The following is a 26318-nucleotide window of genomic DNA, read 5'->3' on the forward strand; positions in this document are numbered from 1 at the left end:
TCGGAAGCTCATTCCACATCCCTACCACCCTTTGCATAAAGAAATTTCCACTCATGTTCCCTTTATAATTTTCCCCCTTCAATCTTAAACCATGCCCTCTCGTTTGAATCTCCCCCACTCTTAATTGAAAAAGCCTACCCACATTTACTCTGTCTGTCCCTTTTAAAATCTTAAACACCTCTATCAAGTCCCCCCTCAATCTTCTACGCTCCAGAGAAAAAAGCCCCAGTCTGCACAACCTTTCCCTGTAACTCAGACCCTGAAATCCTGTCAACATTCTCGTGAACCTTCTCTGCACTCTCTCTATTTTCTTTATATCTTTCCTATAATTTGGTGACCAAAACTGTACACAGTACTCCAAATTTGGCCTCACCAATGCCTTGTACAATTTCATCATAACCTCCCTACTCTTGAATTCAATACTCCGATTTATGAAGGCCAACATTCCAAATGCCTTCTTCACCACACTATCTACCTGAGTATCAGCCTTGAGGGAACTATTTACCATCACTCCTAAATCCCTTTGTTGCTCTGCACATCTCAATAGCCGACCATTTAATGTATAGGACCTATTTAGATTTGCCTTTCCAAAATGTAACACCTCACACTTATCTGTATTAAATTCCATCAGCCATTTCTCAGCCCACACTTCCAGCCTTCCTAAATCACCTTTTAATCTACAGTAATCTTCCTCACTGTCCACAACACCACCAATCTTTGTATCATCCGCAAACTTGCTTATCCAATTCTCCACCCCTACTTCCAGATCCTTAATATATATAACAAAAAATAATGGACCCAGGACTGATCCCTGAGGAACTCCACTAGTCACCAGCCTCCAATTGGACAAACAATTTTCTACCACTACTCTCTGACACCTCCCATCCAACCATTGCTGAATCCATTTCACTACCTCCTCATTTATACCTAATGCCTCCACCTTTTTTCCTAACCTCCTGTGGGGAACTTTGTCAAAAGCTTTACTAAAGTCCAAATAGACAACATCCACAACTTTCCCTTCATCAACCTTTTTTGTAACCCCCTTGAAGAACTCAATCAGGTTTGTCAAGCATGATCTACCCCTGACAAAACCATGCTGATTACTCCCTATCAATATCTGTACCTCCAAATATTTGTAAATACCATCCCTCAGAACACTTTCCGTCAACTTGCCCACCACAGACGTAAGACTCACGGGCCTATAATTCCCAGGTTTACATTTGAACCCTTTCTTAAACAGCAGAACCACATGCGCAATCCTTCGGCACTACCCCCGTGGCCAGTGACATCCTAAATATCTCTGTTAATGGCACCACTATCTGTCCACAAGCCTCCATGAGTGTCCTTGGGAATATTTTGTCCGGTTCCGGAGATTTATCCACCTTTATCTTTTTCAACACAGCCATCACTACCTCCTCGGTTATCCTTATATGCTTCATGACCTCCCCACTATTTTTCTTTACCTCAACTGGTTCAATATTTTTTTCCCTAGTGAATACCGAGGCAAAGAAATCATTCAAAATTTCCCCCATTTCCTCTGACTTCTCACTCAGCCTACCCTCGCTATCTACAAGGGGTCCAACTTTATCCCTCACTAATCTTTTACTTTTAATGTACCTATAGAAACCCTTTCAATTTATTTTTACTCTGTCAGCCAAAACCTCTTCATGCCTTTTTTTGGCCTTTCTAATTTCTTTCTTAAGATTCCTTCTACACTCCTTGTAGTCCTCCTTCAAACTGTCAGCTCCTTGTTCTTTATACCTCTTGTACACCTCCCTTTTTCTCCTAACCAAATTTCCAATATTCCTCGAAAACCAAGCCTCCCTATGACTTCCAGCCTTTCCTTTGATCCACACTGGGACATAACTACTCTGTACCCTCAAAATTTCTTTTTTGAATATCCTCCATTTTTCATTTACACCCTCACCTGAAAATATCCTGTCCCACTCAATACTCCCCAAATCCCTTCTTATTCCTTCGAAATTTGCTCTTCTCCAATCCAGAACCTCAACTTTAGGCCCCTCCTTGCTCTTCCCTAAAACTACCTTAAAACTAACAGAATTATGATCACTAGACCCAATTTGTTCTCCAACATTAATGTCCAATACCTGACTTAGCTCATTCCCTAACAGGAGATCCAGTATTACACCATCCCGAGTCGGTTCTTCTATTCGCTGATTAAGAAAACTATCTTGCACACACATTTAACGAACTCTAGCCCATCCAGCCCTCTAACTGTATGGGTATCCCAATCAATGTGAGGGAAGTTAAAATCTCCCATGATCACTACCTTATGATTCTCACACGTTATCTCCCTACAAATTTGTTCCTCTAATTTTCTTGGCCCATTTGGTGGTCTCTAATACACCCCTATTAGCACCCTCATGCCTCCTTCACCCCTCAATTCCACCCAAACAGCCTCACTGGACGATCCCTCCAGACCATCCTGCCACCTCACGGCAGTAATGTCCTCCTTAACAAGCAGAGCAACTCCTCCCCCTTTTTTACCCCCTGCTCTATCACATCTAAAACAAATGTATCCTGGAATATTAAGTTGCCAGTCCTGCCCCTCCTGTAGCCAGGTCTCACTAATTTCCACAATATCATGACCCCAAGTATCTGTCCATGCTCTCAACTTATCTACCTTGTTCACTATGCTTCTTGCATTAAAATATATGCATCTCAGAGAATGACCCTCACATATATTCTCTTTTTTACCTTCTACCCTTATCTCCATCCCACCTTTCTCATCTTTTTTATTCCTATCTAGGTGGCCATGCTCCCTGGACACTGCTCTCACACTCTGTTCCCCACCCCTCTGCCAAACTAGTTTAAACCTTCCCCCACAGCTCTAGCAAATCTGCTTGCCAGCACATTGGTCCCCCTCCAGTTCAAGTGGAGTCCGTCCCTCTTGTACAGGTCCGACCTTCCCCAGAAGAGATCCCAATGATCCAGAAATCTTATCCCTTGCCCCCTGCACCATCTCATTAGCCACGCATTCATCCTCCACATCCTCCTATTTCTACCCTCACTAGCTCGTGGCACGGGCAGCAATCCAGAGATTACTACCTTGGAGGTCCTGTTTTTTAACTTCCTGCCTAATTCCACATCATCCTGTTTAAGAGTAAGAAATAAAACTAGTGTTTGAAAATTGAACACTGGCTGGTTCATTGTCTATTGCTGCTCGTTACACGCAGTTTGTAACAATCCTTCACTCTGAGAGGAATTAAGAGTTTCTTGGGGGTGTGGGGAGATCTCGGGACTAAGCAATAATCTCATTCAGTCATTTTGAACTGGGGGAAAATAAATTTATGCAGTGTTTTAAACCTTTGGAATGTGCAAATGCTCCCTGAGTATTGGTAGTTGTAAACTTTGGAAAAAGGACTCCTGGGAACCAAACAGGCTTGAGGCACCACAATACAAATTAAAAATAAAGATGAGACCAGTGCTAAAACCAAATGAATGGAAACAACTTTCCATCAATCATTCAACTGCTTGCACATTTAGTTACAAAACTTACTAATAGACATGGCACTTTGTGGCTTCATTATTTTTGGCCTTTTGCTTTCCACAAACGGAGTCATGTTCAGGAACTGCAGCTTCAACCACATTGCTCGATCTTCCTCAAAAACCTTCCTCTGCAGGCAGAAAGTTTACAAGTCACAAAATGGCCTTTCTAACAATACATACTGCGGACAAGTGCAGTTTCAGAATGTAGCACCATCTATATGCAGTGTCTCAATGTGAAATTAATTTTCAATTTCATTTACCAATTCCAGCCATTTAAACCCGTATCGCCTAATTACACCCAAATTAATCTACAATCGTGTACGTTGATCAAGAGTTCAGATGGCATGAAAGCTACAAGCTTGTAAATGAGAAAAATATCAAGGTGTAGCCGCACGCTACTTGAAGTAAAGCTGCACACACGAGTGTAATCAGGTACAGCTCTGGTTTACTGGGGCTGAAGCCCCATTTTTATACCGTTTGCGTTCCCGCCGTTTTCCCCCATTTGCTGACGTCACCACCTGCGCATGGGTACATTCTTCTTCCAAGTGCGTTGTCCCTATCTGTTGGCTGTACAGCGGGGCCAGTGCCATGCTGGCCCCTAAGCTGCCTTAGCTGCCGATTCGCTTGCTGAGGCCAGTATCACTGCGCGGTATGCTGGCTCTTGGATGCTCTCGCTGCTCGGAGCACCAGCCCGATTGCCGCAGTGGCGTGTCGCTACAAAGGATTGGTTTTGTGTATTTAATCATATCTGCTAAACAAAAAATTGACTGTGCATTCTGCTGCTTCAAGAGTTGTGAATTCCAGAAGCATGCTACAATTATATTCTCTGACCAAGACTCAAGATTTTTCTCCATCCACATTACTCAGACCTTCAATACTGCAATTTGTGCAGAACGATTTGGGAGCAAAAAAAATATATTCAGCCCTTCATGGAAACAGATGAGTGCTCCCCTTCAACTGGGAACAGTAATAGAGTCCTACAGCATGGAAACAGGCCCACAGTCCAGTTTGCCTGTGCCAAACCTTCATAACTTTGCATCCTTTAAGTATTTTTTTTAAACACCAAACTCATGTTCAGGACCCAAGTCCTCATCGTCAGAGGTTAGTCTGACAAATTACTGGACTGACCCCATTCACAGAACATATATGATTCAGCGAAAAGTTTTTTTTAAAAAAACAATTTTTCAGCTTGAGCCCTTTATCAAGGTATGGAAAAATGTAGGCAGGCGTCTGAACAAAAAAGTAAGGGTGAGGGGCAGGGGGAGGAGCAGGTGGACCATTTTGTTTGGACACCCCCCACCCCCAACATTTGTCCAAACCTTGATGAAGGGCTCAAGCCCAAAATATTGGTGATGTATCTTTACCTTTGCTATTTGACTTGCTGAGTTTCTCCAGCGCTGTGTTTTTATTTCAACCGCGTGTCTGCAGACTTTCATGTTTTACTTCAGAGACAAGTAAAATAGCTACCTCATGGCCCAGCCTAATAGCTGCTTCTGTAAAGTTCTTTCTCTCCCTTTCAAAGTTTTTCTTCTGATCATTAAACAATCGCCACTCTTCTTTCAATCGTTCTTTCTCCTCTAGCAGATAGCAGTCTCGTAGTAGTACAGACGTTTCATCGTCACATTGTGTACTCAGCTGTTGCTTTGCAAAAAAAAGGAAAAAATTCAATTGACATCTGAAAAATAGCTGGTGAAAAGACCTTAGGCTTATTAAAGCAAATTCAGTAGCTTGTACTTTTTTAAAAAATGAAAATGAATTATCTGTATTCTTAAGTACAGGAATTCTGATATACAATTTCATGAAAACAAGGCTGGAGAATCTCAGCAGGTCAAACACTGTTACTTTATATAGCAAAGGTAAAGATACAGAACCAACGTTTCAGGCTTGAACTCTCCATCAAGGTACAGTTTCAAGATTCCATTTGTCGTCATACACACAAAAATACAAAAACCTTTCCTCTGTTTGCCCTGTAAAAACAAACAGATGTCACTTGCCCAGCGCTAGCATTAAGACAAAAAGGGTCGCTTCAGAGACAGAATGCCTATGGAATCCTGCACCCAACACTGTTGCCTCCTACGTCCCCGTAACTTCTCCACAGCCGCACAGCCCGTCTGTTCCAGCAGTGAGCCCTGAATCAAGTTAATCAAGCAAGCTTCCTCAAGACAGTAGCTCCCCCACCCTTACCCGTGGAGAATAGGTTCCAAGACCCCCCCCAGTGGATGCCCGAAATCGCGGATAGTACAGAACCCTATACAGAGTATGTGCTGCTTAACATCCACGATATGTTCTGTGAAATTGGGTGTTATGCGAACTCAACATTATATACTTAGCAAAGCTATTTGGAATACTGTAGAGTACCTGTAAACTTTTTATTTCTAAGTAGGAATCAATGTGGGGACTCACATGGGCTGTGGGGAGTGCGGGGCAGTGGGATCAGTGTGGACACCAACACGGGGCTGAGGGGAGACAGCAGGGCAGTAGGATCCGTGTGGGGACTGACTCGGGACTATGGGTTGAGCACGGGGCAGTGGGATCAGTGTGGGGACTAACACGGGGCTGTGGGGAGAGAGTGGGGCAGTGGGATCAGTGTGGGGACCAACATGGGAGCTGTGTGATCAGTGTGGGAACCAACGTGGTGCTGTGAGGAAAGAGTGAGGGGACCGACACGGGGCTGTTGGGAGAGAGCAGGGCAGTGGGATCAGTGTGGGGACTGACACAGGGCTGTGGGGTGACAGTTGGGCAGTGGGATCAATTTCAGACCTCGGTTGACTGCAGGTAAATGAAAATGTGGAAAGCAAAACTGCAGATAAGGGGGACTACTGTACTTAGTTCTGAACCTTCAAAAGCAATTGGGAATCCTGGACTCAATACCTGGTTCCAGCAGCCAGACTTTGAGGCCTTTGGCCACCAAGGCCCCACTGGAGCCTGTTCACTGCTGCGGTTTCCTTCATTAAGTCCTCTCCTAGGCTTCTCCTTCTCAGCAAGTGGGGATGGTTCTTTCATCCTGGTGCCCTGCGATGGTCCACTGCTTTGTTAGAGCTCACAACCTTCAACATCTGGCTGAAGGTTGTTGGTGTCACCATCTTAGTTCCAGACTTCATGGATCTTTATTGTCCAGCACCAATCCACATTTGAACGTGGACAGATCTATTGGTCGTCAAGCCTGGTCAGTAGGACCCAGCGCAAGAACACTGAAAGACCACGTCCCCACTCCATATCCCCGAAATCCAGTTGCTTGTTGATTTGTTCGTGATTTTGAATGTTTCAGGGTGCGAGGATGGTTATTGTCTCCACGTGACAGGGTCAGAATGGGATTATAACCACGACTTTGAGGAGGTAGGTAAAAATAGCGACGGATGGGTGCGATCTAGCAGGAACTGGGTGGGCATTAGGGAGCTGCCTGAAATTACCATGTTAATTAAAACACCTTGTTAATGTTTCACTTCAGAGTTTAATTTAAAGTAATTTCTTCTGCTGATACTGCAACAGAAACATTATTTGGGATTTTGACTGTTTTCAACTCCTTCCACAAATGTAAGGGTTTAATGTAAGGGTAAAACTAAAAAGAGTCTGGAAAAACAACCAACTGAAAAACCTCACAAAGATAAGCGTATACAGAGCCGTTGTCATACCCACACTCCTGTTCGGCTCCGAATCATGGGTCCTCTACTGGCACCACCTACGGCTCCTAGAACGCTTCCACCAGCGTTGTCTCCGCTCCATCCTCAACGTTCATTGGAGTGACTTCATCTCCAACATCGAAGTACTCGAGATGGCAGAGGTCGACAGCATCGAGTCCACGCTGCTGAAGATCCAGCTGCGCTGGGTGGGTCACGTCTCCAGAATGGAGGACCATCGCCTTCCCAAGATCGTGTTATATGGCGAGCTCTCCACTGGCCACCGTGACAGAGGTGCACCAAAGAAAAGGTACAAGGACTGACTCAAGAAATCTCTTGGTGCCTGCCACATTGACCACTGCCAGTGGGCTGATATCGCCTCAAACCGTGCATCTTGGCACCTCACAGTTTGGCGGGCAGCAACCTCTTTTGAAGAAGACCGCAGAGCCCACCTCACTGACAAAAGGCAAAGAAGGAAAAACCCAACACCCAACCCCAACCAACCAATTTTCCCCTGCAACCGCTGCAACCGTGTCTGCCTGTCCCGCATCGGACTTGTCAGCCACAAACGAGCCTGCAGCTGACGTGGACATTTACCCCCTCCATAAACCTTCGTCCGCGAAGCCAAGCCAAAGGAAAAGAAAGAATGCATAGGCTTAATTGCAAAATGCGAACTGTGGCAGCCTTTCACAAGATTGGACATTTTGTGTCAGGGAATTGATGTTCAGTAAAATCCCTGTTATGCAGAATTCAAGTACCCAGCAACCTAAAGCAACTGGTTTAAAAAAAATGCGGGAAATAAATGGATAAAAAAATATAGGTTTAAAATTTATGAACCTAACCATAGCTTCTCCATTCATACAACATGCAGTCTCAACCAACCGTAAAACCCACTTATCCAGCATCTCTCAATCCCTGTACGCGCCAGATATCGGGGGTTTTACTGTGCTCATATACTTAACCACAAATGACATTAGAGTTCTTTCAGGAAGTCTCAGCCAAAGTTGATGGTTGGAAATCAGTAGATTCAATAAATATTTTCAGAAGACCCTCAAGGTTTTTAACAAACATTTACTTGTTGGGGAAAAGAGTTGGATACATCAACGTGCAGTACAGGAACCTCAGCAGAGATTGGGAAAGCAAACATTTACTGCCATCCCAAAATGCCCTTCATGAAATTAGGGAACCATCGCAGTCTGTGTGGAAGTAATTCCAGACCATAAGGTAAAGAGCAGAAAAGCCCCAGCTAATTAAGAACCTATAAATTTCTCCCTTAAATGCACAACTGTCTATGGCAACAAATTCCACAGATTCACCACCCTCTGGATAAAGAGATTCCTCCACATCTTTGTTCTAAGCAGGTGCCCTTCAATCCTGAAGTTGTCCAGGATTCTCCAACCCTGGGAAACAACCTTTCTACATCTACCCTGTCCACACCTTTCAATATTCAAAATGTTTCAATAAGATTCCCCCCTCCCATTCTCCTAAATTCCAACGAATACAGGCCTACAGACGTCAAAAGCTCCTCATGTGATAACCCTTTCATTCCTGGAATCATCCTTGTGAACCTCCTTTGAACTCTCTCCAATGTCAACACATCTGTTCTTAAATTAGGAGCCCAAAACTGCTCACAATATTCCAAGTGATGACTCACCAGAGCTTTATTAAAGCCTCAACATCACATCCCTATATTATTCCTTTTGAAATGTTGCATGATTTGGATCTAGTGAATTAAGGCCAGTTTCCCCTTTTACAATGAAACAATTGCATTTATGTAATGGTGCCATCAGATGTTTTGAACTGTGTACAAAATTCTATCCAAAAGATAGATTCAAACTTCAATAGGATTGCATGGAGCTAGAAATGTGAAACAGTGGGTGGAGCAGATCCGTTCCGAAGCCAACCTTGGAGTCTGAGAAATGCACATCCTTCCTATTATGCTCCAGTTCCCTCCAACACTCCAAGAATGTGCAATCACAGGAAGTTGGTGGGGATGTGAGAGAGAATAGTTTGCAGGGCTGATGCATTCTGGTCGCCTAATTATAGGAAGGATATAAACAGAGTGGAGAGAGTGCAGAGAAGGTTTACCAGAATGTTACCTGGGTTTAAGCATCTAGAGTATAGGGAGAGATTGGACAGATTAGGTCTTTATTCTTTGGAGCGTAGAAGGTTGAGAGGGGATTTGATTGAAGTATTTAAGATTATGAAAGGGATAGACAGAGTGGATGTGGATAGACTATTTCCGTTAAGAGGAGGAAAGATTAAAACAAGAGGACATGAGTTAAGAATTAAGGGGCAGAGGTTTAGAGGTAACATGAGGGGGAACTTCTTTACTCAGAGAGTGGTAGCCGTGTGGAATGATCTTCCGGGAGAAATAGTGGCGGCGGAGTCAATTGTATTATTTAAGAAAAGGTTGGACAGGTATATGGATGAGAAGAAGATGGAGGGTTATGGGCATTGTGCAGGGAGGTGGGACTAGAAAGGGGTGTTTGGTTCGGTGCGGACTAGAAGGGCCTAATGGCCTGTTTCCGTGCTGTAATTGTTATGTTATGTTATCACATGAAAAGGTTAAATATTCTAAAAGGTTGGACTCCAAGTGGCAAATGAAGCCAGCAACTTCTCCCATTCATCCTTCACTGGTCTAACAGCAGCTTGAATTGGCCAGTTTTCCTTATGACCTACAACCTTCCTTCCACATGATACACCCCAGACATTTATTTGTAAAATAGAACGTGTACCTGCAACAACTGCTGCTGGGCTTTGATCACATCTTGACACTGCTGAATTTCTACTTTCAGTTTGTCCAGTTCTTGCTCATGATCTTCTTTGCTGATCACTTCATCGTGTTCCATAAAACCAGACTTCAAGGAGGCTGCAACGAGTATCAGGACTCATTAACTCCCTCATGACCAGAGCTAATTAAAAGTGTCCCTTCCCAACATCCAGGGACCTAGATTTATTTGGGTTCTTGTGAATGTGGTCCCCTCTACATTGGCAAAACAATTCCGGAAATTGAAGGGTTATCACGAGGAAAGTTTGACAGCTCTTGCCCTGTACTTGTTGAAATTTAAGAATATCAGGGGGGAATCTCATTGTAACATTTCAAATTTTGAAATACATAGACAGAATAGATGGGAGAGTCGAGGACAGGAGGACACAACTTCAGAATTGAAGGGCATCTGCATAGAACAGAGATATGGAGGAATTTCTTCAACCAGAGGGTGGTAAATCTGAAATTTGTTGCCACAGGCAGTTTTGGAGGCCAGGTCATTGGATGTATTTAAGGCAGAGAATAATAGGTTCTTGATTAGCCAGGGTATCAAAGGTTATGGGGAGAAGGCCAGGCAGTGGGGCTGAGTGGGGAAATGGGTCAGCTCATGATTAAATGGCAGGGCAGACTCGATGGGCTAAATGCTCAGTTTGCTTCTGATTGCAAGATGAGGATATGGTTTTTCTGCCAGTTAAGTTCACATGAGGACATTCAAACTATGGCCAATGGACCACATCAGAATCACAAGGTTAGTCGATCCAGCACCAAAAAAAAACTTTGTTCGATTTGCACATTTCTAGTTTGTCTCCTTTTCAATTTTGTGGACGCTGTTGGTTTAGGATTGTGTGATGTGTGCTTTTTTTTCCATGGCTTGTGATCTTCCAAGAGGACTTGAAGCTGAGCTGAACCATACAACCACCCACATGCATGTCGGGCTAACCTTGCGAATCCAGCTTCTCCACATGGCTTTTCAGCATTCTCCACTGCTGACGAATGCTGTTGGTGAGTTGTTCCCGCACCTCGTCACAGGAGAGCTCCAAGCTGTTTTCCTTATTTGATCCACGAGAATCATCTTCATTGTCTGACCCCGCCTGTCAAAACAAAACCTGATCAAAACTACTTCTCGGGAGGCAGTAAGAATTCACAAGGTCTTAGCAGTTGGCTTTAGTTAAAAACAGTGGTCATGGCAACATCAATAATTTCAGTCTCCACTGGCAAACACATCTTGTCACCAATAACTGAAAAAGTACACCGACATTTTTAAGGATGCTGCAGGGTCAGTTGAGAGACAATTTGTTGCACTGATTTCTATCCAGCTTATCTTTTGGAGACAGACAAGAGAAGTAGAATACATATGGGTGTTTTTCCATGAAATAACTTATTGCGATATACAAAAGTTGATACTGTGTGAAATACAACACCCCTATTTTTGGCCCCAGCCACATGCCCATTGGAGCTCCCCAGATCATGACTGCAGACTCTCACCTAAACCCCGGCCACCCAAGCTCCTGATGCCTCAACCGCCCAGCCATCAGAACTCACGATTCCTTGAACGACGCAGATACTTACCATGGTCAAAAGTAGCATGCATTTAATAGTCAACCCCATAAATTTAATATAAAAATTGGTCTTAAAAACTAGACTTTTACATGAGTATATACAGCAAGTATAGAGAATCACATTACTACAACTGGACAAATATTTGATTTGCAATTATAAACCTTGGGAATTAAGTAACTGTAGCAGATATGCATGCTTTGACATCAACCAGGTACAAAGCAGACTGTGGTTTTTAACAGCAGGGCTTCTACCTTCCCAACATGTCAGCCAGCTGCATTGACTGGACAGCAAGGAGTTCAAGATTTTAACCACAAATTCTCTCTTACAAAGTGTTGATGGTCAAGCAGATTTGCCTCTTTTGTTGGAGCAGTGTGACTTGATTAATGCTCACATCCATTTTCCATTGGAAAATATGCAGGCTCCAGTGTGGGAGAACACCCCCTTGCTGAGGAGAAGCCTGGGAAATGACCCTACAGGTTAGGTGACCAGCTACTTCTGGGAATCAAATACTGATAAAGAGATCTGCAAGGAGGACTCCTGTACATCCACAGGTGTTGACAGCTTCCTAGCACTTTCAGGGGTTCAAAACCAGGGGACCAGGAGGGTGACTTGGATACCCTGAGCTCCAATTCATTACTGGAACAGACAGGAGACCATGCAGCTAGAGGTGCAGATATCGGAGGGGGTGGCGAGATCCACAGATACTCAGTGTCTCGGAAAGCCTCTCTTTTGCTTCCTCATGTCTTAATAGGGGTGCTGGAGTAGTAGAACCTCTGTGTATATTTACTGGGCAGACAAAGGAAAGCAACTTGTGTAAATGACAATAAAGAACCTTGTTATCTCTAGACCACAGGGTGAAACACAAAAGTCTGCAATTGTACTAAAAACACAGAAATACTGGAGGAACTCAGCAGATCTCACAGCATCCATAGGGGATAAAGATATATAACTGATGTTTCGGGCATGAGCCCTTCAAGGTATGAGTAAAAAATCAGGCAGGCGTCTGAATTAAAAGGAATGGCAGGGAGATGAGTATAGATCAGCAGACAAAAGGTGAAGAGGCCAGGAGAGAGAAAAGGTGAGAATTGATTGGGGGAGGGGGGTTTTGCTCTGTGAAAGCAGAGCGGGGGAAATGTAGAGATAAAGGGAAGAGACAGACAGACAGACTAGATCAGTGGTTCTCAGCCTTTTTCTTTTCACTCACATGCCACTTTAAATATTCCCTATGCCATCAGTGCTCTATGATTAGTAAGGGATTACTGAAGGCGGTACGTGAGCAGAAAGAAAAAGTTTGAAAAATCACTGTTTTAATCGTCCCTCATTGACTCGTCATGTGCACCATTTCATAACTCCGAAGGAAATAGGCAAATTACTATTTTTCTCAAGCAAAATATTTCAGTTAACAATTGGGTCTAGAGCAGTGATTCTCAACCTTCCTTTCCCATTCACATCCTACCTTAAGCAATCCCTTACTAAATCACAGAGCATCGATGGCATAGAGATTACTTAAAGTGGGATGTGAGTGGAAAGAAAAAGGTTCAGAACCACTGTCCTAGACTCTCCCACCATGGAAAACAACCTTTCTGCATCTACTCCGTCCATGCCTTTCAACATCTGAGGTTTCAATAAGATCCCCCCTTCATTCTCCTAAATTCCAACAAGTACAGTGGATTGAAGGACAAGAGGGTACCATCAATAACAGTCTCAGCAAAGACCAAGACTAACTGGCAGAATGAGTGAACCCCTGTCAGCATCCTCTCCCAAGCCAACAGACACTCCGGTTACACTCAGCTAGTTCCAATGAACAGGTCATACCTGACACCACACTCCTCTCGTTTGATTGGGGCCCAGAGGTTAGCAGGTGGATGGTAGAAATAATGCAAGAAGCTTATCAAAGCCTCCTTGGGGGGAAAAAAAAGTGTAGCACCCTCACTCGTGGGAATCCCAGGGAGGTATTCAGTTTCTTTGCTGCTAGTGAGCTTGGCAGGAAAGCAGACAGAGCCCATGATCTCCCAAATGATCCCCAACTAGGCAGAGTCTGTAAGTCCAATATTGGGGTCATCAGTCATCTCAGAACAGGAATGGAAGCAAGTTCCAAAGGACTGTCCAAAGAGGAAAAAGATATTGACTGGGAGTTCTTAAAATAGTGCCATGAGATCTTTTACTCCTAACAAGGCTTCCTTTTAGTGTGTTGCTCAGAGGACGCCAGCTGTAACAATGCAATATATCATGGCTGCATTTTTGTATTCTGGTCTCTTCCATCTAATGATCAATCATAAGACATGGGAGCAGAAATAGGCCATTCAGCCCATCAAGTCTGCCCTGCCATTGAATCATGACCTGATCCATTTTCCCACTCAGCCCCACTGCCCAGTCTGCTCCTCGTAATCTTTGATGCCCAGGCTAATCAAAAATCTGTCAATCTCTGCCTTAAATACACCAAATGACCTGGCCTCCACAACTGCCTATAGGAACAAATTCCAAAGAGTGAAACACGAAAGTCTGCAGACACTGTGATTGAAGGAAAAATGCACCAAAATGCTGGAGGAACTCAACTGGTCTTTTCAGCATTCATAGGAGAAAAATATACGTTGTTGACATTTCAGGCCTGAGCCCTTCTTCAGGGAAAAGGCAGAAATAAGCAAATTCCACATTCACTGCCCTCTGGCCAAAGAATTTCCTCCGCATCTCTGTTCTAAGCAGACACCCTCTAATCCTGAAGTTATGCTCTTTTGTCCTAGGCTCTCCCGCCATGGGAAATAACCTTTGGACATCAACTCGGTCCATGCCTTTCAATAATACTCCAAGTAAGGTCTCACCAGTGCCTTATAAAGCCTCAACATCACATCCCTGCTCTTATATTCTATTCCTCTTGAAATGAACTCCAGCGCTTCATTTGCCTTCTTCACCACCGACTCAACATTCAGACTATCCTGAGGGAATGGCACGTGATGACGTGGGGTTAGACTGATAATCCCTGCTCTCCTTGAAAAAGTGACAAAAAAAATTATAAAAGTTACAGAAAATAAAAAAGAACTATCGGAAGATACATAGAAGACATCAACAATGCCTCCAAAGAAGGATAAAAGCCTTGCTGTTGTACAAGAAACTGAGCAAGGAAAGGAAGAGAGGCCTAGCTTAAGAAAGGATCGGAGTTGTCCGTAAGGTAGCATTCAAAGGAGAGAGGCCAAAAGCTGGGGAGACCTTGGACACTGCTGTACAAGGTTTCCCCCGACAATGGCCGCCGACATCGGGTGAAGAAGTGACTCTGTGCATGCGCAGAGCGCAAAAAAAGGAGGAAATTTTAAATAAGATTCCAGACACTCACAGCTCCAGTGATCAAGAAGAAGACCTGGAAAAACAAAGGAAAGAACGAGAACGACCGACAATCAAGGAAAAAGGTGTAGAAGCTTCTTTATCTTCTGGTGAATTAAAGCAAATGTTAGATTTTTTTTCAACAATCGTTGGAAATGTTAACTGATGAAGTAAGGAAGAATGGTGATAAGATGGAAAGATTAATATAACAGGTAGGCACTAGCATTGAAATACTGAACGGAAAAATTAAAGGGAGTGAATTCAAGATTCAAAATCTTAAAAGATCAAATGAAGGCTCCACACGCAGAAGCAGCTGCTCAGCACAATCAGTTAACGCAAAAAAAGAGACGTTTTGGAAAATTTCAGTGGACAGAACAATATCAAGATTGTTGGTCTTAAAGAAGGGGACGAGGGTCAAGACTTGGAAAAAAGTTTCTGCAATAGTGGATACTGGAATCTTTGGGTCAGGCTGCATTTCAAGGTGACTTGGAGATAGAACAAGCCCATAGGGCACTGAGACCTAAACTAAAGGTCCCATCCAATACTTGTCAGATTCCTTCAATATGAAATAAGAGAGAAGATATTGGAGCTGGCAGTGAAACAAGCTAAAGAAAGACAATGACCTTTGATCTATAATGGAAAAAATCTTTTCTTTTTTATCCAGATACAAGTTTTGATTTGTTGAAAAAGAGAAAGGAGTTTAACCCGATTTAAAGATGTATTGTGGAAAAAAGGCTATGCCATTGTTTTGAGATATCCAGCTGTTTTGAAAGTATTCGTCCCAGGAGGGAGGAATAGATTTTTTACTGAGCCTAATGAAGTAAAGGTATATGCCGATTCATTGCTTGTTAAAGATCAGCAGATGGTTGTTGATACTTGAATTCATTATATAACTGAGAGGTTTTGCTGCAATTGAAAATACATCAAGTTTCAGGAGAGCTTAAAAGGGGAGGAAGGTTTAACCTATATTGTGAGTGATCTAATATACTGGATAAGATTAATGGATTAAAAGGTCTATTGATAAGCTTATATTAAGGGATGGTATGATGTTTCGAGTGAATTAGTGGGGAGAATGTGATGCTGACCACTGCGCTCTCATGCGCACTAATGCGACCAGTTTTGCATCCCGTACCGATCAGGGTGATAGAGACACTTTAACATCACGTGCCTCTGATGTTTTACCTCATCTTTCTCCTTTTTTTTGGTTTTTAGCCTGGACTGTTTATAGATGCAAGATATTATATGGGGAGGGTTGGGTTGGGTGGAGAGATGGAGGGGGATGCTGGAAGGATATAGGTTTTAATTTTGATGTCTAATGGCAGGGAAATTGTCATTTATTAGTATTAATATTAATGGAATTCAGAATCTGATGAAGAGGAAAAGGTTATTGAATTATATGAAAAAAATTAAAGTAGACGTGGCTTTTATACAAGAAACTCACTTAACAGAAATAGAACATATGAAACTAAAGAGAGACTGGATAGGAGGGGTATTCTCTCCTTCATTTAATTCTAAAGCTAGAGGAGTAGCGATATTAATAAATAAAATTTTACCAATTGAAATATTGAATGTAATGTCTGATAAAGTATGTGATGATAAATTACAAAATATATTCTGAATATTGGACCATGATAAAGATATATATGCACCAAATTGCAGATGATGAAAAATGTATACAAGATGTTTTTATGCAGTTAGCTAATGCAACAGGAAAAGTAATTATGGGAGGAGACTTTAATGTTACCCTTGATTCCAAGTTGAATAGATCAGGAGGAATTATGGTTAAAAATAAGATAATAAAAGATGTGAAAAACGTTATGAATGAAATTAAACTTGTTGATTGTTGGAGGAAGATGCATCCTGAGATGCATACTAGAGATTATTCATTTTATTCTTATAGGCATGACATAATCCCATACAGTTATGTTTTTAAATCACCTCTCAACTCCAGACAAGGATATTGTCTGACCATTCACCTTTAGTTATGTCAGTTTTAATGGAGGAGGAGCAAAATATAGGTTAAAGATGGAGATTTATTGTAGCATTTCTGAAATGGAAAGATTTTTGTGAATTCATAAGGCAACAGATAAAACTTTTTTATGGACCTGAATGAACATTCTGTAACTAATAACTTTAAGGCATGTGATTCTCTAAAGGCTTATTTAAGAGGACAAATAATAAGTTATATGGCTAAGGTTAAAAAGATACATGTCTGAAGTTAATTCTTTGGAAAAGGAAATAATAAAGATGGAAAAAGAATTTCAAAAATCGAGGGAATGATCAACAAAGGAAAATATTGGATTTAAAAGAAATTGAAGCTGAATACAATACAAACATATAGAGAAGCGAGGGATACAGATGAACCCGACAAAAATATTTCGAATTGGGAGATAGAGCATATAAAGTTTTAGTATGGCAATTGAAGACTGAACAAGTATCGAGAACAATATTAGCTGTAAAAGAAGATTCGGGTCATCTTACTTACAAAACAAGGTATTAATGATGTGTTTATAAAATTCTATAAGAAATTATATAAATCAGAATCTTTGAAAAATGGGGATAAAATAGATGAATATTTGTCCAAAATTACTTTACACAGTTAAGCATAGATGACAGAATTAACAAATCTATTTACAGTTACAGAATTATGATATATTGATGTCTTTACCAAACAATAAAGCTCCTTACAAATCAAACAGGTTTTATTAAAAATAGAAGATCAGAGGATAATATTGTTAGATTTTTAAGTTTAATAGATATGGCTCAGAAAAGAAAAATACCATCAGTGGCTTTAGCTTTAGATGCAGAAAAGGAATTTGATAGATTAAAATGGGACTATTTATTGAAAGTACTGAAGGTTTTTGGAATTCTGACAAGTTTTATAAATTAGAGAAGAGCATTATATAATTCTCCAATGGCTAAAGTGATTACAAATAGACAAATATCAAAATCCTTTTTGTTGGAAAGATCATCTAGATAAGGATGTCCACTATCTCATTTTTTATTTGCATTAGCTATAGAACCTTCAGCTGAAGTGATTAGAAGTGATAATGAGATTGAAGGCTTTAAGATACACAAGAAAGAACACAAAATCAGTCTTTTTGCAGATGATGTAATACTATATCTTACAAACCCTGACAGCTCATTATTAAAAGTAAATGATCGATTGGCAGAGTATCAGGTTACAAAGTAAATATTGATAAAAGTGAAGTGATGCTAATGATCGAGATAGACTATGTACAATTTAAGAAAAGGATAAAATTTAAATGGCAGACTGGTGCAATTAAATATTTAGGAATTAATGTTTATAAGAATTTAAATAATTAAATTACATACCTTTATGGAGGAAAACTAAAGAAGATTTATTAAGATGGAAAGATTTGCCAATTTATTTAATAGGAAGGATTAAATGTGTGAAGATGAATATCTTTCCTTTTTCAATCTTCACAGATTTTTGTACCAATGTTTTTTCAGGATTTAAATAAAAGTGTAAGATTTATTTGGAGGGAAAAAATGCCTCGGATGGCACTGGAAAAATTAACATGGAAATTTGATCAAGGGTGATTTCGATTGCCTAATTTTAAAAATTACTAGGAAGCAGCTCAACTTAGATTTTTGTCTTCTTGTTATCAGATCGATGAAAAGATAGCATGGGCGCAAATCAAAATGAGTAAAATAGGAGAACGTAAATCTGAACACATTTTATATAAATGGCATGAGGGATTATTAAAAGGAAAATCAGATCCAACAGTTTTGAAGCTTATACTTAAAGTATGGAATGTAGAAAGAGGAATGAAGAATTATCAGTTGGCTAAAATGATATTAAATTCCTTTTACAGTTAATAATGGCTATTTCGATGTTTGGTATAATTGTGGAATAAATAAAAAAAAGGATCCATTTTTTTTTTTACTTTTGACCAATTGAAAGACAAGTATAATATAGCACATCACACTATTTTTTCTTATTATCAACTTAAATCATATTTAATAAGAAAATTAGGGAGGAATTTTAAATTATCAGAACAGAGTCCATTTGAATATCTAATAATGGATAAGTTTATTGAAAGATTTATTACTAATATGTATATCAAATTCCAAGAGACTATTCAGAAAAATGATTTATTCAAATCTAAATCCAGATGGGAAAAAGATTTAAATATACAGATTCAAGAAGAAGTAGGGTCAAAATTATGCTATGAAAGTGTAACTAATGTTAGATATCAAATGGCACAATGTAATGTTTTTACATCAATTATATTATACTCCCTACTTCTTTATTACATCTAAAAAATTGATCAGAACAATTCGAATGAAGGGCATGTAATTTGTATGATCTTTCCTGCATGCAGTCTGGCAAGGTGAAAAGGTACATACATTTTGGAAGGATTTAAGTATTTTATTGGGATGAGTTTTGAAGACGCAAACTTTGAAGGATCCCAGAATATCTTTATTGAGAGATATTTTCCAATTGAAGAAAGAAGTTTTTAAGTGTAGCAAAAGCAAATAAATCTATAGCTGTAACATAGAAATCTGGTGATATTGTGGGGTTGAATAGATGGCAAACAGAATTATTAAATTGTATACCATTAGAGAGAATAACATATCATTTACGAAATCAACCAGAAAAATTTGATAAGATTTGGAAACCCTTTTATTGCTCTGACTTTGCCTGCAGCATCCACCACGGCCCCATCCAACCCGCTCTAATTAGTTATGGTTTGAGATTATGACATAAACTGCAATTAATTAAAAGGTATGTTTATTTGACAGGCTTTTCTTTTTCTTTTTTACCCCCTACTTTTTTGGGGAAGGAGGAGGGTGGGTGGGGGAAGAAAATATATAAAAACTGTATAACTTTTGTGTCATAGTTTTTATTATTCTGATGTTATGGAAAATAAAATTTAATTTAAAAATTTTTTAAAACATTTAGACGATCCTGCACGAGGTCTTCCAGGTCCCTTTGCATCTGGGTATTTTCAATTTTCTCCCCATTTAAAAGAAAAACTGTCCATTGATCAGTTATCAACATCTACCAAATGCTTGTGGGACTGGATTCAAACTATAATATTGCATCAAGTTGTACACATCTTGTTGCAATATTGATTCAGATTTGAACGTCGATTTATTGATGCAGTGAATTAGCTTTCTTTTGTGTGCCATTCACAGGCGAGCAAAGAATCACCATGCTCTGTAGCAATCTTAAAAAATTAAAAGAGAAAAAGGAGAGATTTTCCTTTCAGAGGTTATGAATGGTCGAGGATCACACGGTTCTCTGATGTAGCCACTTCTGCCAGCGTGATTTAAATAAAGGAAGAACAAGGACTTCAGATTTCATGAAGTCAGCAAAAGTAATATTTTGAAACTCACTATACCACTGCTATCTTCCAATGGTTCCTTTGGTCTCTGCTTTCGACGATCAAGTACGGACATCATTTCTTTCTTCATCTGCTGGAGAACTTGCTTCAGTTCAATATTTTCCACCATTAGTTCTTTATGATGTCTTTCATAGTTGTTGATAAGGACTTTGTACATTTCCCCCTCGTTCCTGTAGTTTTGGGAGAGAAATGGGGCACTAAAGGTATTGTACTCCGTATGATGGGTGCTGAGCGATATTATGGGTACGCGTTTTCTGAGCGAGGATGATGGATGGGAAAAATATTTTGCCAGACAATACCTGGCTTCTGTTTTACCAGTTCTCCAAGCACTTCGCCGCCCGTCAGGTCGCCCCACGTAATTAAGGATGTCAATACCTAACGTAAAAGAGTTAATAAACATTACTAACTTCCAAAGATTAGTAGCACAGAGACTCATGGGCCGAATCAATGAAATTTAAACACAGCACAGTAACAGGACCTTTTGGCCCATAAGCCTGCGTCACCCAATTGACATACAATCCCTGTACGTTTTGAGGTGTGGGAGGAAACTGGTGTATCCAGTGAAACCCACGAAGGTCAAGGGGAAAACGTACAAACTCTTTACAGACAACGCCAGATTTCAGCCCCAGTCGCTGGCGCTCTTAGTGTTGCGCTAACTGCTACATGAATTGTGCCACTCCAATCTACCTACCCAATCCAAATGTGGAGAACAGGCCAACTTGCTCCTCTGCCCAGAGCCCACCCTCTTCCACCAGATCTGCATGTATCTAGCCCATCTAGAACACTGCACTTTTGGCAACTTGCAACTTTACACTCTTTTTCACTTTTTAAATCATCTCTTAAAAGCCATTTTAAAAAACTCTTCAAAAAGACAAGAAGATTACTGAAGTTTAAATAACCCCCCATGTTTTTGAAATTAAACTAAATTTTAAAAATAGGTAAATTACTTATCCCTGCATTTTTTCTTTGGCTTGGCTTCGCGGACGAAGATTTATGGAGGGGGTAAAAGTCCACGTCAGCTGCAGGCTCGTTTGTGGCTGACAAGTCCGATGCGGGACAGGCAGACACGGTTGCAGCGGCTGCAGGGGAAAATTGGTTGGTTGGGGTTGGGTGTTGGGTTTTTCCTCCTTTGCCTTTTGTCAGTGAGGTGGGCTCTGCGGTCTTCTTCAAAGGAGGTTGCTGCCCGCCAAACTGTGAGGCGCCAAGATGCACGGTTTGAGGCGTTATCAGCCCACTGGCGGTGGTCAATGTGGCAGGCACCAAGAGATTTCTTTAGGCAGTCCTTGTACCTTGTACCCTGCATACAGGCATTACAACTCCAGTGGGGCCAGCTATAGCTAGAGCAACAACCAACTTGCAGCTCATTCCTCACCTTTGCTTCAGTGGCAAACAAGCCAGAGAGAAGCTGGATAGTGAGATGACAAGAGTTTTTGGAATTACCACAAGCGGTCAACATCAACCTGGTGGAAAATCCAACATCTCAACAAATTCAGAGAGAATTCCAAGCCAGCGAAAGAGGAATGCAAGCATTTTGTTTCAATGATCAACTTAGAACATAAAAGCACAGCCCTTTAACCCATGATTGCTTAGCCCACTGCTCTACTCATTATACACCCATGACTGTGTGGCCAGGTACAATTCCAATGCTATCTACAAGTTTGCCGATGACACCCCAGTTGTCGGCAGAATCACAAACGCCAATGAGAAACCAGACAGGAGGGAGAGAGAGATCAGCTCATTGAATGGTGTAACGACAACAACCTTGCGCTCAATATCAGCAAAACCAAGGAGATGATTGCGGTCTTCAGAAGGAAGTCAGGGGAACATGACCCAGTCCTCATCGAGGGCTCGGTAGTGGTGAGGATCAAGAACTTCAAATTCCTGGGTGACATCATCTCCAAGAATCTGGAGCCTCCACATTGATGCAATCACAAAGGCGGCTCACCAGCGGCTATACTTTGTGAGGTGTCTGAGGAGATTCAGTATGTCAACGAAGACTCTCATAAACTTCTACAGGTAGACCATAGAAGGCATCCCGGCTACTTGCATCTCTGAAGATGCCAACTCTCAGAACAAGAATGAACTCCAGAGGGTTGTTAACTCCGCCTGCTCCATCACATGCACCAAACTTTACTCCATCGAGGACATCGACGAGTGGTGTCTTAAGAAAAAGCAGCTTCTACCCTCAAAGTCCCCCACCACCCAGGCCATGGCCTCTTCACGCTGCTACCTTTGGGAAAAGGTACAGGAGTCTAAAGACGAGGACTCAATGGCAAAAGGACAGCTTCTTCCCCTCTGCCATCGGATTCCTGAATAATCAATGAAGCAAAGACACTGCCTCACTTTTTGTGCACAATTTTTTTTAATCTATAGTAATGTCATAAGATGATTATAATATGAATGTTTGCTCTATGACGCTGCCACAAAATACTGAATTTTGTGACTTGTTCATGACAATTAATTCGGATTCTGATGTGTTAATGTATATAAACCTACTCCACAAAAATCTAACCCCTTCCTCCCTCACACCCATAACCCTCTATTTTCCTTACATCCAGGTGTCTAAAAGTCTTTTAAATGTCCCTATTGCACCAGTCCCCACCACCACCTCCAGCAATGAATTCCAGGTACCCACTGCACTGAATAAAAGACACTTACCTCTGCCACCTCCCCCAAATTTTCCTCCACTCACCTTAAACCAATGTCCTCTGGTATTTACTACTGTCACCCCAGGAAAAATGTGTTGTCTGTCCACCCTATCTAAGCCCCTCATAAATCTTGTACCTCTATTGAGTCACTTCTCATCCTTCATCACTCCATAGTTTTTGCTTTGAGTTGGCTTTTTTTAATTTAACAATCTCTCGTTTTAATGTCTTTGAGTCTGATGAGATTTAAACATTATTAAACGCTATTAAGAAATCAAGGAATTATGGGGTGAGTGCAGGAAAGCAGCAGAATTAACATTGAATGCAGAGCAGGATCAAGGTGCCGAGTGGCCTGCTCCCTCTTTTGTTCGTCTGACAGAAGGTTGCATTTTCCTCCCCACCCCAAAATACAACCTCTGCTGTCATGGGTGCGGAGGTGGAGCCCAGCCAGTGACTAGATCTTGATACTCAAACCCATTAGGAGAGACATCTGCTGCAGGATAAAGGCTGTCCGCGGGCAACATCCCCATCGAGCACAAACCACTTCATACAAGAAAATCCAATCTTTATGTTTTAAGATCATTGTATTTTGACATTTGAGGATATTCGACTTCATGGACAGATATGTTATAATTAATACCTCACACTTCCATCCTAAGAGAATATTGAAAGCTTTTGGACATCTCGGGGAACATAATTGAATATTTTCAAACGTTTTCGGTGCAACATGGTTAGCTCAACGCTATTACAGGGCCAGCGACCTGGGTTCAAATTGGGGTATGTGGACAGCACAGGCTCATAGGCAGGAAGGGCCATTACCACACAGCATGTCCAAATAATTTTAGTGAAAGCAGTTTCTAAGTTTCCTCAAATTCACAACAATCCAACCGATTCCATTAGGTTCTTTTGGAGATCTCCGAAAATTGTGCAGCCTGTGAATCGCAGATTTCTATATTAGACTGGGCTGCTCAACCTGCTGAGTTCCTCCAGCAGATTGTGTTTGGCAAACTGTGTTTCAGATACAAGCACCTTCTGTGTCTTCAATCCTTGCATCATTGTTTATAGACCAGATGGTGGCAGTAAAGGCCAATATGACAGAAGAACTGATCACCAAGAATACAATATTGAAAAGAATGCTCTAATTACACACGATTACAGCTCCAGCAACACTAGTGTGAATCCCGTGCTGGCTGCAAGGAATTTGTACATGCTCCCCACATCTGCGCAAGTTTCCTCCCACCCTCCAAAACTACAGGCTTGTAGATTAATTGGGAGTCGCGGATTCGAGAGCCGGAAGGGCCTGTTACTGTTGCTGAATCACTTACCTTACACCAAGGATTGGTGACTCTTTTAGAGAGGACGGAGGATCAGGAGAGGGTCTAATCTCAAATTGTACATGGACATACCAGCACAAAGGACTGCAGTCACTCCATTTGATTCCAGAATGGCAACTCAATTTCCACATTGTCATGTGCTATTTATAAATGAGACAAGTTCATAGCTCACAAAATCAAAAAATGCAAAACAATTGGGGGTAAAAAAGCAGGAGATGGTGGAAGTCTAAAATAAAAGCAGAATGTTGAAAAACTGGCCTTCAACGTGGAATCTCTTGCTTTCTCTTCCCACAGATGTGGGCCAAACTGCAGAGAATGACAAACATTTTGTGTTTTTATTTTGCACTCAAGTATATTTGTGGGACTAACGCATGCTTATATCCACGAAGCCATTTCAGTGAAAAATAAAATCAGCGTTCCACCCACTTGTGTGAACAAAACAAAGGAGATGATCGTGGATTTCAGGAGGACCAGGAAGGACCACCCTCCATTACACATCAACAACTCTGTAGTGGTGAGTGTGGAGAGCACCGAGTTCTTAGGAGTTCACTTCACTAGTGACCTATCGTGGAGACTCAACATCTCCTCACTTGTCAAGAAGGCGCAACAGTGACTGCATTTCCAGAGAAGAATGAAGCAGGTAAGGCTACTGGCCACCATCTTCTATAGGAGCTCTTCCAACAAGAGTATCCTGGCCGGTTGCAACACAGTGTGGGTACTGTTGCTGCAGAGAAATGGATCGGAGGTCAATCCACAGGACCATAAGAGAGGCAGAGAGGATCACTGGGGTCTCCCTCTCCCCCACCATCAACATGATTGAACAGTATTGTCTGAAGAAGGCACACAAAAATCATTGAGGACCCTTCCATCCTGCACACAGCATCTTTCAGCTGCTCCTGTTGAGGAAGAGATAGAGGAGGATCAGAACCAGCACCACCAGGCTGAGGAACAGCTTCTATCCTTGGACAATCAGAATGCTGAACGACCAAAGGAACTGCTCACACTTACCATCTGAGACTCTCGTATGTACAAAAAAAAATGTATTTATAAAAATGAAATATTTGACCTGCATACGCATTATTTATCTGAATGTGTGTTATGTCTGGTTGAGTGTCTGCGTGTTTTGCACCAAGGAATGGAGAATGCGGTTTCGTGGGGTTGTACTTGTAAAATTAGATAACAATCACTTCACTCAAACTTAATCAGGAAAAAACCCCCACCATGAAGTGGGTGCACGTTCTCAGCAGAACTTACACAGCTTCTTGTCCTTCTTGTCCATTACAAGCTGGTGCAGGCGTTCCTTTAGCTTATTATACTCTCGCTCCTTCCTCTTGAGGTCGTGATTGTACTGAGTCGCACGACTTGCGATGATATTTTGTAATTTTTGGATCTGAAGAGGAAAAGAAATCCAAGCAATTTGCAAGAACATTCAGGAGCAAATAATATTTGGTCTTCTACTACAATAAAGAACCAGTACAGGATAAACAGTTCACATCAAAAAGGAAAATTGTGAAACTAAAACAGAACAAAACCCAGTGCTTTCATGAGATTAAAATATGATATGTTGCTCAGCGAATTTCATAAAGGAATGGGGGGGGGTGAGGGGGTGCACATACAAGCACAAGAAATAGGCTATTCAGCCCATCAAATCTGCCCCAGCCTTTTATCTCCCACTCAGCACCACTGCCTGCCCTTCTCCCCATGACCTACAAAGCCCTTGCTAATCAATAATCTATCAATCTTTGCCTTAAATACACCCAGTGACCTGGCCTCCACAACAGCCTGTGGCAACCAATTCCACAGATTCACCATGCTCTGGCTGCAAAAATTCCTCTGCATCTCTATTCAAAGTGGACATCCTTCAATCCTGAAGTTGTGTCCTCTTGTCCTAGACTCTCCCACCGTGGGAAAGAATGTTTCTACATCTACTCTGTCCACACCTTTCAACATTCAAAATGTTTCAGTGAGGTTTCCCTCATTCTCCTAAATTCCAATGAGTACAGGCCAAGAGCCATCAAACACTCCTCATATGATAACCCTTTCATTCCTTTCAGCACATCCTTTCTAAAAGGAGGAGCCCAAAACTACCCACAATCCTCCACGTGAGGCTTCACCAGGGCCTTATAAGGCCTCAGCATCACATTCCTGCTCTTAGATTCCATCCCTCTTGAAGTGAACACCAGCATTGTATT

General features: G+C 41.5%; 1 protein-coding gene across 9 annotated transcripts in view; it reads right to left on the reverse strand.

Annotated features, from left to right (window-relative positions):
* Positions 1-26318, reverse strand: part of ssx2ipa (synovial sarcoma, X breakpoint 2 interacting protein a) — a 100407-nt gene that overhangs the window by 6926 nt on the left and 67163 nt on the right. For 7 of the 9 annotated variants that reach the window (XM_069939386.1, XM_069939385.1, XM_069939384.1 and 4 more), the window contains 7 exons: positions 25381-25516; positions 20447-20522; positions 20140-20317; positions 10838-10988; positions 9866-9999; positions 4978-5151; positions 3521-3638 (listed from right to left, as the gene is read on the reverse strand). In XM_069939386.1, the coding sequence (XP_069795487.1) occupies positions 3521-3638; positions 4978-5151; positions 9866-9999; positions 10838-10988; positions 20140-20317; positions 20447-20522; positions 25381-25516 (967 nt within the window). The remainder of the gene's footprint in view (positions 1-3520; positions 3639-4977; positions 5152-9865; positions 10000-10837; positions 10989-20139; positions 20318-20446; positions 20523-25380; positions 25517-26318) is intronic. The other 2 variants (XM_069939387.1, XM_069939389.1) reach the window with 2 other exon arrangements.

Source organism: Narcine bancroftii, chromosome 5, assembly GCF_036971445.1.
Source record: "Narcine bancroftii isolate sNarBan1 chromosome 5, sNarBan1.hap1, whole genome shotgun sequence".
In the NCBI taxonomy this organism is placed as follows: domain Eukaryota; kingdom Metazoa; phylum Chordata; class Chondrichthyes; order Torpediniformes; family Narcinidae; genus Narcine; species Narcine bancroftii.